At 39.8% G+C, this 14692-nt stretch overlaps 1 protein-coding gene across 8 annotated transcripts in view; it reads right to left on the bottom strand.

Moving 5' to 3' along the window:
* PHKB (phosphorylase kinase regulatory subunit beta) overlaps window positions 1-14692 on the bottom strand; it is a 134348-nt gene that overhangs the window by 49852 nt on the left and 69804 nt on the right. For all 8 annotated transcript variants that reach the window (XM_081924005.1, XM_081924002.1, XM_081924001.1 and 5 more), the window contains 5 exons: window positions 12534-12731; window positions 10108-10165; window positions 6226-6303; window positions 4046-4204; window positions 3101-3195 (listed from right to left, as the gene is read on the bottom strand). In XM_081924005.1, the coding sequence (XP_081780131.1) occupies window positions 3101-3195; window positions 4046-4204; window positions 6226-6303; window positions 10108-10165; window positions 12534-12731 (588 nt within the window). The remainder of the gene's footprint in view (window positions 1-3100; window positions 3196-4045; window positions 4205-6225; window positions 6304-10107; window positions 10166-12533; window positions 12732-14692) is intronic.

The following is a 14692-nucleotide window of genomic DNA, read 5'->3' as shown; positions in this document are numbered from 1 at the left end:
TATAATACCCAATGATGCACACACACCTGCTACATCATCACATTGTTCAGGAACATGTAACACTCCTTCCCCACAAAGCAGAAGTGGGAATTCTTCATGGTGGCATGTTTACTGCATGAACCCCAAACCACATGGTGACACAGGCTAATGAACATGCCTGTGAATGTCATATTAACATGGCTAGAAAAATGGTGTGGTCAGTTTCAACTTAGCAATTTTGTTTTTACAATTTTTAAAATATGATTTCAGTCATATTTATAAGCTGCCTCTAATGGTATGAAGAAGTGGGGCAATTGTGGGTTTAATTCAGAGGCAGGACTGCAACATATGGAGGGTGACAGGCTCCACGCCCCAGGTTTAAATAACTAAACCAGCCCGCGGAGGGATTTGACAAATCCTAAATATGCAGAACAATCTTCCACCTTCACCACCATCACTAATCTAAGGAATATTTGGCAGCATCAGATATAGCAATGGAAGACTGCAGCTCAAACACACAGGTTGTAAAGCAAGGTTAAATGCAAATGAACTTTTAATAAATGCCTGATGAATCCATTGTGGAGGGAAGGAAGGAACCTTTTATGACTTATTTATTGGATTTGCGATTCTGTCTGCTTTATGACTGAAGGGGAAATGCTTGAATAAAGATATTTTATGGTGCTGGCTGGAAGAAACAAATCAGCATGTGCCTTCTTTGTTTTTATGGTGATAGAATGCCACGATGCACTCCCAAATGACCAGCTGCACAAAGGGAATGGCCACAACCCAACCTCAATCAAGCCTGTATGGGTTTAAAGGCAGGTCTATACGCTGTAGGGTCGGAATTACCAATTTTTGCTCCAAGGTAACCCACATTTTGCACCAAGAAAAGTCAGATTTTGCCCCATATCAATGATATATATATGGCCTGCATATGCTTATGTTGTATGATTTGTTTTTATTTTCATAGCCACAGGGAAAGCCAAACATGGTCTGAAGTTGGTTTACAGTCCTGGTTTAGAGGGCAAGTGCCCTTTATTTTTGTCAGTTCTGATATAATGGGAAAGTATGGTTCACTGCAATCCAGAAGTAATTGATTAATTGCAGGAGGGAGCGTGTGAGCTCAAGGCACACAACATTAACCCTTGCTTTGGCATTTGATGAGAGACCCCACTGATTAGGATAGGAGGTGGCATGAGGCAAGGCAGAACTGCCACAAAATGCCTCCTTCTCTCTTCCACCAGAACCCCTGCTGGACTTTTGGCAAGGATCCTACCCGTTATTTTAGCAGAGTGTTTAATGCCAGAGTGTTTGATCACTCTGATGCTCAGTTTACTGGGGAATTTTCTGTTTTGATGCTTTAGTGCAGCATCGTGCAAGCTTAAGCCTTCCAGACCAGCATTTTCCTGCATAGAGTCCTTCATGCTTATATTCCAGCTTTTGGTGCCAGAAAAAGCTGCTTTTGATAGATTTGGATCCAAGATAACTGCTTATATAAAATGGTGCCAATTACTAGAAAAAGACTTTTGTAATGGCAATCTGTGTTACAACAAACCTTGAGTCTGATTAAATTGTTTTATTACTAATGAGAATAACTTCAATGAACCCCATTAATGAATGGGATTGCTTTTTTAAAAAGTGTTAAATTTGGGCTGATTGATTTTGCTTCCACAAGCCTATCTAATGTTATATACATTGAGATGACTAAATGGATTTTTTAATTTGCTTTTGAACAAAATGAGATGGTTTAATTTGATACATTTTGTAGAGGAAAAGGAAGAAAGCACTTTTAAGAAGTGAAGTGGTGTTTGGGTTCTGAAGACATCATTATTAGGTGAAACGTTTTGTGTTCCAGTTTCAGATTCCATTTTTGGCCGGTTCTTTTAACACTTCAAACCAAACACAGACAGGAGCATCTGTAACTTTCATCTGTACACTATGACTATGCATACATTAGCAAACATTCAGATAAAGTATTTCAATAAATAAATAAATAAAAATAATGAAATGAAATGAGAGTTAGGGGTATCAGTGAAAGATGTCTGACATTTGTGTCATGAGGAAAAAAACAAAAATCAGACTTGACTTTATTTTCTGTACTGCAGTATACCTAGAACTATTACAATGTGAGCTGTGATCCAGATGGAACAGAACTGATGGATCCACAGTGTACTATCTTTGGGTAGGTGGAGGGGGGATTTGCTCTCCCTGCCCACCTGGTGTGCCTGGTCCACCTTCAACATCCTTATCTACTTACAGAAGGGAATAAGCAGGCTTTCCCTAGATTATGTTTTGCTGCACTGTTCTGTTTTTAATGTTTCAATTGTTTCTTTGCTTTATTTTGTGACAAGTATTTATATTTCGGTTCTACTGGCATAGGGTCTATGCACATTAAGAGGTATAAAATATTATAAATAAATAAATAAATAAATAAATAAATAAATAAATAAATAAAATTAACCTATAGCCACATGGTTCACATCATAGGCCTATTCACATGGTCCCTCCCATTACACACATATGGGGAGGGGCAGATACACTGAGCAGATGGAGGGGCTGGCATGTACTTAGTTGACTGATCTGACCCCTAGAGCGCCACTATGTTGGGGGGAAGGAGAGAGTCACTTCTTCAAGAAAGCTTTTCTGAAGACCTGGCTGATGCTACAACCTCAACTGCCCCAAAGTGAGAAAGAGCAAATACTCCGCTGAAAAAGTAAACCATGTGAGTATTTCCCCCCCCCCCCCAGCCAGCAGAGGAGAAACACACTGCAACAAACAGGTCCATGAAGTTAAAAGTGGCCATAACACCACCTCACCTTGCCATTTACTATCTGAAGTTATAGCTTGCTCTGTTCAGGCTGGTATACCATCCTATTAGAAATAAAATAAAGTTTCGGGCAGCCAGAAACTTTAACAAGCCACTCAAAATAAATGTCTACCCAGCACTTTCTCTGAGGATGCATAGAGTTCACTTACGCCATCTGAACTCTTAGTATTTGTTTCGTACAGAACAAACCCCAGCAGGGACTAATGCAATATTACTACTGCTGCAACATATTAATAAATGGCATGCCTCTCAACTGTATTTTTTAAAAAATCAGCTTATTAAACACAATCATACCTGATTTGAATATCTCATGCTAACGTTCCGTTGATCTTGGGGAGGTATGTAACGCTTCACTGGGTCGATATCTTTAACACTTACTAAACCGTCAACTGAAAGCAAACCACCAACAATTCATCATTTGTCTCTTTATAGCCCAAAGCATTTGTCATCATTATTACTCTGGAGCATGCAAGAATAAAAAAGCAATGGATTTAAAGTTTGGCATTTGAATAAATCCCCAGAAAAGCGATGAAATGTAGAAGCTGGTATTTCAATGGTTCAATGCATCTGAACATATTTTTCCAGAATGGGTTATCCATACATGGTGATTGTAGCAGGTTTTGTGAATTACAGTGATCATGAATCCAGTTTCGGCTCATAGGGCTATCTACATGAAAGCTGCACAGGCTATCCATTCTGATAGAAATATTTTTGAATGTGTACAAAGACCTAGTTCAGAGATAATGATCTCAGGCCAATAAACCATGAACAAAACATGTGCTCACATACTCCTCCCACCATTCCATCTTCAGCACTGAAGGTGAAGCTTGTTCAAACCACAGTTTCTTGTTACATTTACACCAGGAAACTGTAGTTTTACCCCTGTTTACTCTGGCTTCATGTCCTGGTTAGGAAGCCTTGCTTAAACCATACTTTTGTATTTGGCTGTGAGAGGAAACAAGTCACACCACCAGTGTTGAAGCTAGGGATATGAGGGGTGAGGCAAGGAGAAACCAGGTGGGTGAGTGGTTCATTCTCTGCCCATTAAACTGATTAATCGTTGGCTCAAGAATATTCTATCTCAATTGGGCTAATGTGTTAAATCTGAACTGACCATCAGGTGACAAACACAGTCTGAAAGTTCTCATAGTCACACAAATACAACTTTGGAGGCAAGCAGGGGCACATATCAAATCTGAGAAAACTCAAATTCTTCTACTTTTGCAGGTGTCTACTTACCAAGAAGTTTTGCAATGATATAAAGCGACTGTCCCCAGAGAAAGAATTTTCCATCTCGCCCATGGTTGCTGGGAAATCGTTTCTGACTGCCAGGATTTTTCTTTTCCAGTTCAACAAAGTCAGCTGGCACATAATAATACTTAGGCACAACAGGAAAGCCTGCGAAGTTTTAAAATATGTACTTGAAGACATGTAAAATTACATTATTACAAAGTGAGGAAACGTATCCCCCATGCACAAGGCAAATGAAGTAAAAACTTGCTGATTGTCATTCCTAGTTATAATTCGATGCCAGTCAGCTAAGAACACTTAACTGCTATCCTGAGCACAGGTTTATTTATGTCTCTCTTCTTGACTGAACAGATGCAGTGCCTATAAACTGGTTCCGAAAAAATAGTAATGTTTTACAGATGGGAGGGGGGAAAATCCCCTGCATTTCTTTAGAGGTACTATTGTTGCTCTTGTGCAACAGAAGAGAAAATATGTACAACTGCTATTGGTAAAGGCATACAAAAGCTTCAGGCCAGAATAAAAATGAACCTAAGTCTTGGATTGAAAAAAGTAGAAGGCTGATGATAAGCAAAAATGCTTTCAGTCACCTCTGATGTATTTATCAGTGAAAGAGAAAATACATGAACTAGCTGTGGATTCTTGCATTTAGGCCACTGTCCTCTACAATAAGGCTATACACTTTTAATTCTCATGTGCTATTTAAAGGGTGCACTCGAATTCTCCCGTGCAAACGAGGAACAAAATGGAGAGGAGGGTTGGTTACACTGGAAGAAGTCTGCCTGTTTGTACCTTCTTGCTAAGGTCAAACTAGATACGACGATGGCAGTCCCATAAAAAGTGCAGCACGGACAGAAAAGGGCAAGAGAGCTGAAGTCTCCAATCGTCTGCAGTTCTTTCCCTGTCCACCTCTCTCCCTCTTTTAAAGTTGCTTTCCACTCTGTGATTGGAAGTAGAGATAAGCAGGTCGAGTAGGGGGGAATTGCAAACACATCTATTTTACAGATGCAGCAAGGTAAGTGTATGACCACCTCACATCTAGTTTCACCCTAGAACTTCTGGGTAAATTGAGCATGTGAATACAGCACAAAGTAATCCCAACCAAAAGTACTGTTTGGAGTTTTTAGCAGATGAACGTGATCTTAAACTGAAACTTCTTTAAAATAGGGAGTGCCCCCCCCCAAGTTTTGCCCTCATTAACTGCGCTTCAACAGTTATTAATCAGAATATTAATTATACTGTACAGGGTGAGTGAGGGCATGTGTGTGTATTTAATGAAATCAAATATGACCACACACACACACAAAACTGCAATGGAAGTTAAATGCTATGTCAGTAGGGGTGCTATGTATGAGATTATAAGCGAAATTTTTGTTCAGTAAATGATAGATCTTCCATAATTTATGTAATAAGAAATGAGAAGGAGCAACATCTCAGGCATTCTTCCCAAATTGTTTAAGTTGCAGGAGGCGGCTGAGATAAGTATACGGTGCAATCCAAAGTCCGGAGAAAGCAATCACTGCCCTTTTCTGAGCTGCAGGAACTGAAACTACCTTTTCACGTTTTCAGGCTTGGAAAGGGTTAGAAGGCAAGAGGTGTCAGAAAAGGGAGCGAGAAACAACTACATAGAGAAAGGGAAGTGAGCAACTATTGCCATGCCTATTTTAATGTGTGGTCTCTCCATCCTCTGATGTACCAAACTGCAACCAGTGTATCATATTCATGGCTAACCACCTCTATTGACACATATATTACATATATTAAAACACATATATTATGGAAAGCTTTTCCATGCTTAAAATAATATTTTTTAAAAAATGGATCACATGCTTAGGCTTTTCTAATTACTAGCTATAAGGTCTCTCATGCAACTGAGTAAATAACAGCAGGAGTGGGGGTGGGAAATGATTCTGGCGCAAACCTAACATTTAACCTATCAGTATTTCTTTCACCAGTTAATGAACTCCATTTTATTATAAGCCATATTTTACTGGAGAAATGAATCACGTTTTATGTTCACACTTGGTCTGGAGCTCTGCTTTTGTAAGAACATAGGCTTATTCTCTGGGATTTGATCTGCACTCGCTACAGTTCCACGCTGTAGGGCCCCCCCCCCCATCATTTGCATTTGCAAAAGTTCAGATTTCTCCAGTGTCACTGCTGCACTGTACCTTCTGCTGATTGCTGTAGCAATGGATCCAGAAGCTCTTGATATTCTTTGACTTGCTCAGTGTTCCCCTTGAAGACTCCTAAAAGCAATTCCAGGAACAATTAAGGAAAGATAGTGCTTCTAATAAGTGTCAGCATCATTTCAGATATTTTGCGCCATGATAGTTGGACGGGAAGGCCATTTTTGAAGTGCTCTTGTGAGCAATAATGGGGTCATTCAAATGGGAACTAGTATCAGGGAGCCTTGGGCTCATGTGGGGCCTCCTGCCTTGTTCAATTAGTGATTTCCACCCTGCAAAACATAGTTTGCCATTTTATCCAACCCAGCAAGCTGTGGTCTAGTTCAAACACCATTAGAGTTAAGAGCATGAGCCTTGATCCTTGACTACAGTTTGAAGTTGGGTTGTTTGGACAATCCACAATTAAAACTAACCAGTTTGTCCCAGTTCAGTCATAACAACAAACCAAAGTTGGTTGAAATGCTTCTGATCTCCTTTTCATGACTGCACCATAGAAGCAAAGGGAAATATGCCAGCATGAGGCTCGTGCATGTAATGTTAAACCATGGTTTAGGGTTCCATGTGACTACTGGCTATGTTTTGTGCTTGCTTGCAAGTTAGGATCTAATTCTGGCAATCCAGTCAAGAGCAAAACATGGTGCAGGCAAATTGGCAAAGTGTGATCTGCAGCAAGCAAATGTCAACACATGAGAGGAGGAAGGAATGGGAGATTATGAATTTCAAACTCTGCTTGAGCAATCCCAGTGAATTACAAAATCTGTTCCCTGTGCATGCTCTTCTCAATCCAGCTACAAAAGTCCACAAAGTCACTTTTTCATGTGTTGCATTCATCCCCACTACTTTAGTGTCTCTTGGCTGAAAATAAATTCCCCTCTCAGGTAGAGGTAATGCAGTGGCAAATTGACTTCCTACATGCTCTTAGGATCACAGTGTTAAGCTGTGATCAGTGTGGATTTTCATTTGGTGACATTTGTCTGTAATTCACACTTCTTGGCTGTTCCATTTCCCCCTTTCCTAGAAACTAAATTGCATATACAATTCCAGATTTTATATTTCCTTTAAGACCAAGGCTGCAAAGCAAAAAAAATATTTCTTTTGAACTAGATGAGGTTTCAGCTAGAGTTATTTTTACCAGTAGTTATTCTCACCATTTTTTTACAGTGCTGTGGCTTTAGGGCCTGCCTCCATAAATGTAAATCCTAATGGCAGAAACAAATGAATTTTCTTACTCGGTCAAACAAAAAGATCCGTCTAGTTCAGCATTGTTTCTAGTATGGACAGACAGATGCCTCTATACATCAATAGGAAAAGCATCTGGTATACTGTCTATATACAGGCATGCTCCATTTAGCCATAATGGCTAATAGTAATTGATAGACTGATCCTTCATGGAGTTGCCATCACCAAACCTAAGGTACTCTATCAAGCAGCCATTACACTACATTACATCAGGCTGAAAAGGTAGGTGGAAAGAGAAGGGATGCAGGGTCATTCCATGGACACAGCTGAGAGACCAGCAACTTTTGGCTTCTCCTCTTTTTGAACATCCCTACACCATCTGGTCATTAGAAGAACTAGTAACAAAGAACCTGTACCTGAGTTTGCTTATTTCCTCTTCCCTCCCTATTAATTTTCATTTTTGCCCTTCCTTTTTAGATTAAAAGTTTGACATTTCACTACTGCCATTACTACCATTATATAAGGTGCTGTGCATAAAGGATTCTATTCTGTTCCTATCCAGAGGGCTCAAATTCATAGTCTTCTCTGATTTTTAATTTTCTTCGTTTTTCTAATTATTCAACATGCAAATGCCTCTTTCAATGGATGCAAACTGGATTATTGTCCTGGAAAGCTACATTAAAAAAAAAACCTGCTCTTGTACAGTGGCTAGGAGTATTAAATCTGAGCCAGGAAGTACTGATTCAAAATTCACTTAAACCATGAACTCAGCTAGGAGAATTATGGCAAATCACCATCTTAGCAAGCTTCCCACATGTAAAATGGGGATAATAATACCCACTTACCTTACACAGGTTTTATAAAAGATTTATGACACATATATGCTCTCATTAATCATTCAAAAGGTGCTAACTACACACCAGGCTTCACAAGACTTTAGCTGGGAATTCTCTTTTTGCATATTTCCAATGCTGCATGAATATTGAGGAAAAAATGCAATATTGTATGTTTGCTACAGAACCCATTGGAACTTAGGTTTCGGAAGGGAGTTTTCCCCAGCCCTTCATAGAGATGCCAGGGATTGAACCTGGTCCCTTCTGTATGCAAAGCATGTGCTGTATCACTAAGTTACACCCTGATCTGGAAACTCTAATGTCCATCAACTTACAAGAGAAAATAGAATCCATGCTCTTTTGCTGCAGAAACTCCAAATGGAGAATTATGATAATTTGCTCATCTCTTAACTTCGCAGATTGAGGGCAAAGAGCCCCAGGAGAGACTTACGCATGATAAATACAAAGAAAACCCCACAAGCTCACGGCTAAGATGAAATCAAACTATCTAAGGAACCTGCATGCCAGCATTCTCTCCTCATTCTCTCATTTTAATTTAATTGTTTAATCTCACAAAATGGGACATGATAAAGAGTTTTATAAAATTATGAATGGTGTGCAGTGGGAATGGTATGGAATGACCAGATGGCTAAAAAATGTTTCATTCTTTCAGATAACAACTAACGCTCTTAGAGTCTCCCAATGAAATTGATGGCTTGTAAGAAAGTATTTTGTCAGTTTGACAAGAGAAACTATTTCAAACAATGCGCAACTGACTTGTGGGAAATGTGATGACTACAATTAGCTTAGGTGGCTTTTAAAAATGGATTAGAAAATGGGCAGTCCATTAACAGCTACCAGGTATGGAAGCAAAACGGAGGCTTCACATTCAGAGGCCATGTGTCAGCTGAATATCAGCTGCTGGGGATAAAGACCCAGGGAAGGTGAATGCTTTCATGCCCTGCTTGTGGCTTTCCTGAACCTATCAAGCTGGCCACTCCTAGAACCAGAATGATGGACAAAATGGACATTTGCATGGCAAATCAATTCATTTAGGGCTACTCGATAAATTAGTAATTTTGAAGCAAGTTACAATGACACTGATGATACTGAGAGGAGGGGTGACTAACGTGTGCCCCCCCCCCAGCCAGCATGAGCAACAATCAGGAATGATGGGAGCTGTAGTCCAGCAATATCTGGGGGGTCACAATGATTTAGAGACATGCCTAGAGCACAAGAGAATCTCATGAGTGTATGGCTTTCTTCATTCGTTTCAATGGATATCTGATCCACTTCTGCATTTTGAAGTGGATTCTGCCATTTCCACCTCACAAAATCTCGTGAAAGCTCCACAAGATCTCGTGAGATCTCACTGGAACCTGCTGCTGCCACTGCTTTGCGGGTGCCACTGTGGAACCCGGGTAAGGAAGACCTGGGAGGGGCAGGAATTGGGGAACATCTTCCCATTTGGCCTCAGGCAGCAAAACATGACATGCTGTTGCTGATGACAGAAACAAGAGAAATTCAGCTTAAAGTATTTGCATTGAGGAGACTTGCGGTGAAGGGACAGAACAGAACTTTTGAAATAAACAAACCCAATCACTCTTCTCAGAAGTAAAAACTGATGTGCACAATGGAGCATTGCACACTCAGATATAAAATTCATAACAGAAAATAAGTTTATTCTACAAGAGCTGAAATCATTCCATTAGTTATACTTTGGCAGCAACACTGTCCCTGAAAACCTTGGCATAAGTAGATTATAGCCTTCCCTCTTGGATTGCTAAAAACATTTTATTATTGAATTCCAAGACTCATCTCTGACAGAATAAGAAAGTAAAGTCATACTTACCATCAATCATCATGAAAATAAAAAAGAGAGGAAATTCACACTCAATCCCATCAAAGAGCTGAAATTAGAAAAGGGGAGAATTTAAGATGCATTTGTGTTGCTTCTGAAAATCTATTCAAATTTCCCACTACATCAAAGAAACCAAAGATAAACATGAAAACAAATTATTCATTTAGATGCAACAATTTTTTTTTTAAAGGAGGAGGGAAATTTCAGCTTGCTGCAAAAAGATTCACGGGACTTTCAAAAAGTATTGTAGCCTAATTTTATGCACAAAATGCATCACAGGCTTTTTATTCTCAGCAAGGAAATTTTCATTTGAATTGAAAAAGGCAAAAACAAAAGCATTTGAAGGCAAAGCAAGGATTCTATTCAGACAGCCTTTAATGGCAAACATTAATACTCTGAAGCACATAGAAATTTGGTTATTAATACACTCCAGCCTGTAGTCAGCTGTGAAATTAAATAAAATGATAAATAACTCAGCTGTTTGTTAGGGGGAAACAAACTGTGCATTGAGTTTGAAATGTAAGCACATTTACCTCTAAACAAATCAATCAGGGAGAAAAGTGCTGATGCAGCACTCCTGGGCACTGCACACCCAAAGCTACCACAACCATCTCCTTCACTAAAAATAGATTGCAAAGAAGTGCCAAGGCTAATGGTTCATATGATTTGCTGGCTCTTCTCTGCTCCCCTTTATAGAATGAAGTTGTTCTCCATTTTGGAAGTTCTTGCAGGGATTAAAAGAACACTTGAAACTGAACCTCTGTCTTTCTCCACAGATTTCACTAAGCAAAATCAGGATTAAAACAGTTAAGCCAGGCTTAACTCAAAAATGTAAGTTCTCATGTACCACTTGCCCTGCCCCCACCCCCATTCCCACTCAGAGGGATAATCTGTCTTGAAAGATGGCTCACATCTCAGTTCATTCTTGGGTGGAGCTTGTCAGCACACGGAGTGGAGATGTACCACTCCTGAGCAATTAAGCATGGCTAATGGGTCAAGGATTAGGGAGTTCAGTGACATAGCATGTACATTACATGCATAACTTCCAGATTCCATCCCTAGCATCTCAACACAGGGCTGAGAAAGACTCTACCCTAAAACACTGAAGATTGCTGGCAGTCAGTGAAGACAATATCGAGCTACATGGACCAATGATCTGGCCTGGTATAAGGCAGCTTCAGAATGGGTCACAGAACTGTATACTTCCTCTCCTATATAAATGAAGCTGCTGGATAATGAGTCTAACCAATGGGCTGTCCAGTCCCTTTTGGTCTTCTGAGACTGGACATGAGTTTCCAGGGTCTCCTCTTTCCTAGGCCTGCCACATGATATGAGTCAGACAATTACTCCATCTAGCCAGACATTGTCTGCACTGACTGGCAGCAACTCTGCAAGATTTCAGACAAGGTTCTCTCCCAGCCCTAACTGGAAATGCCAGGGAGTTGAACCTGGGAGCTTCTGCATGCAAAACACATGGGAGCTGTGGCTCTACCAGAAGGTGAATCACAAACTTTAGAATCACAGAACTGTACTTTTAGAAGGAACTTGAAAGCCATCTAATCTCACAACCAAGACTGCTAATGGATTACCTGGAACAAATTTCAATTATAGTGAAGCTGCTTGGTAATCTGTACAGTAAACATTGCTCTAAGGCATCAAGTCCCAAAAACAGTAGTTGCAATAGCTTCTTTCCATTAAGTAAGGGGTGGGGAACCTTTTCAGCCTGAGAGCCACATGACCAATCTTCCAGAAGCCACATGCCAGTGGTGGGGAGGGCCCGGGGTAAAAGTAGATGTGGCTACAGGCAAAAGCAGGAGTAATGGATGTGACTCTTGTATAGTGGACTACATTCTAGGTAGGAAAGTCAGAGTTTTTACAAACACACTAATATCAGCATCAAGGTCAGCAAGACGACACATTCCAGGGAAAAGGAGTGTGTGAAGCAAGGCTGGTGAGACCTGGGGTGTGACCTAGGGTGAGATGGGGTGGCCTGGGAAGAGTCCTGAGGGTTAGAGAGGCCCAGAGGACCTGAGGTTCTCCACCTCTGCATTAAGATATTTTGACAGGTGGGAATGTAAGAGGAATCAACAAGGAAATCTGATCAAAAGTAACCTAACATTAGAATTTTTTGTTAAACCAATAGATTATATAGGAAGCACTAATAGAATCTGCACTCAAGCATACACAAGCATGTCAGTACAGTGAAGCTAATTAGAAATCTGAATCTGACATTCAGAGTCAAGGTAATTAATAGTTTAAAAATTATTCACAGTGGGCAAACCTGGAATTTCCTTGCCTGGTAATCATAGAAAACACATTTCAATGAAGAAGGAACAAATCCTATACACAAGTGCACATCAAACATTTGGGCACACATAAGCCAATCCTTTCCAGTATCACATGAACAGACCCTTTACCTTAATTTCTGCTGGTTTGTAATAATGTCGATTTTTGTCCTCCAATGCAGTCCTATAGCCATCTCTCAAAAACCGTTTGAATCCATATTTTCCTTTCAGCTTCCTAACCACCTTGTCAATTGTTTGGCTGTACAAAGCTTCATCATCCACAGCAAAGGCAGGATAGCTAATACAGGGCAGGAGGGCAGCATCAGTGTTCTGGCAGAAGAAAAAGGGATGTTTTCTAAATTATGGATGATACAGAGCGAAATGAAACATGAAACTGGAATCTAAATAATGGGAGCTACTTATCTATGTTTTAATACATAGGTTGGAAACTTTGTTGGCCTGGCAAACCAAATCTTTATCTCCCCCACCCCCGCAAGTCAACTTTGACCAGAGGGGTGTCGTGACCCACCTGTCAATCATCTGATGTCATAATGACAGATGAAAGTTGGCACACTGGCGTGGCAGAGAGTTCAATCCTGCTTTTTGTAGAGCCTGAGCAGCCAATCCAGCCATATATTATACCTGCTCCACACCTGGCATCACCTGTTTGGCCTGTAGGCCAAAGGTTTCCCATCCCTACTTTAATAGCTACACATAAAAGTCCCCCGCATTCAATAACTCCAATCCAAAGTTCCTTGGTTGTTCCACATGAAGCTCCAATGATTGGAGATTTCCTCTCATACTTTAGTGTCAGGAGCTGCTTGCTAAAGAAAGTAAGAATGTGTGAATGGAGCTGCTTTGACCCTGAAATTGAAAACACTTTGTATAAGACTTCTGTGTACCCTCTGGAGCTGTGTACCCTCTGGATTGGATCCTTTTAAAACCAGATTGGGCCAACTGTTTCTGCTGCATCTAGAACAATTGCACAGATCGTCTCAAGCCCTAAAACTATTTGCATTCAAGCTTTTAAAGAAATATTATAATTACTTAAGAACTATGTTTATCCATGTTCCTTGTTTACATCTGAAATACTCAACAACAATTTAGTACTGAAACTCTAGAGAGGTCTCAGAAATCAGCACATTTTTAATACGCTAATATATATTGAGCAAATAGCAAACTCCCAAAGGAGGCTTCCTTTGCAAAAAGAGTTTGGAGAAAAACCAATAAATTAGGTAAAATAGTTTCAACATCAGGGCTGCAGAAAATATAAGCTACGGTAACTGAATGACAGTTATTCAAAATCCCATGAGAAATAATGGAAAGAAATCTTGAAAGTTTACAACCAGGAGAAACGGTATAGAGAATACGTTTCATTGTGTTAGTGATCCATATGTATTCAGATGCATGTGAACTAAATATTGCAATGCTGAAATCAACGGTCCCGAGGGAAATACATTTTATTTGCAGCGTTCAAGAGCGAAAGAAAATATAAACAAAATAGCTGTCTGTGCCATTTTCTTTTAATTTTCTAAAATTAAATTCTAATTCTTCCATGAGGCAAATGCAGCGCTAGTAGTGAAGATTAATGTGTTGCTTAATTTGTGGAAATGCTACCAGATCCAGGAATGAAGAACAAGGCATCATGTCATGACTGTTAATTTTAAGACGATGAACAAGAGCACACTGTGATGCTAATGAAAAGTACCTAACACTGAAATAGCATTCTTGATTAAAGGCATCTTATGTCATATTAACTTGGCCTCACAGCAGGGCCTTCCCCAAGAAAATAATCTAAAAGCCAACATGTAAACTACCAGCCCCAGAGGCAAGTGACATATATTTATGTCCTTAAGATCCCCCACACTATAATTTTTTAGAGGTCTAACGCCCAGAGAGGGAAGGAACACGGGCTGTGCCTTCCACCCACACTATTTAGAGACAATGCAGACAACTTATAAGTGTGGCTAATATGTTCAGCTCTGGAATTCATACTGCAAATAGGCCATGAGCTGGAGAACTGAAGTTGATTTGCATGTTTCCGGTGCATGTAATTAATATAAATTTTCATGAACTCAGCAGCAGCCAAACAACATTAAGTATGCATGTTGATTTGGAACTGTTGCCCTCAAATGCAAAAGCCTTAAGTTGGTTCTTGGAAAAAGGAAAGGTCTGGATTTATATATTTTAAAAGATTTATTTATTTTTTTAAAACCCCATATACATTTGGCCTGCATTTTATTTTATTAACCACATCTATATGCCTTCCCATTTTCAAACTATTTCTGTGG

Source organism: Podarcis melisellensis, assembly GCF_964234715.1.
Source record: "Podarcis melisellensis genome assembly, chromosome: 8".
Lineage (NCBI taxonomy): Eukaryota > Metazoa > Chordata > Lepidosauria > Squamata > Lacertidae > Podarcis > Podarcis melisellensis.
Note: the sequence above shows the minus strand (reverse complement) of the source record. Positions and strands in the feature narration are given on the sequence as shown.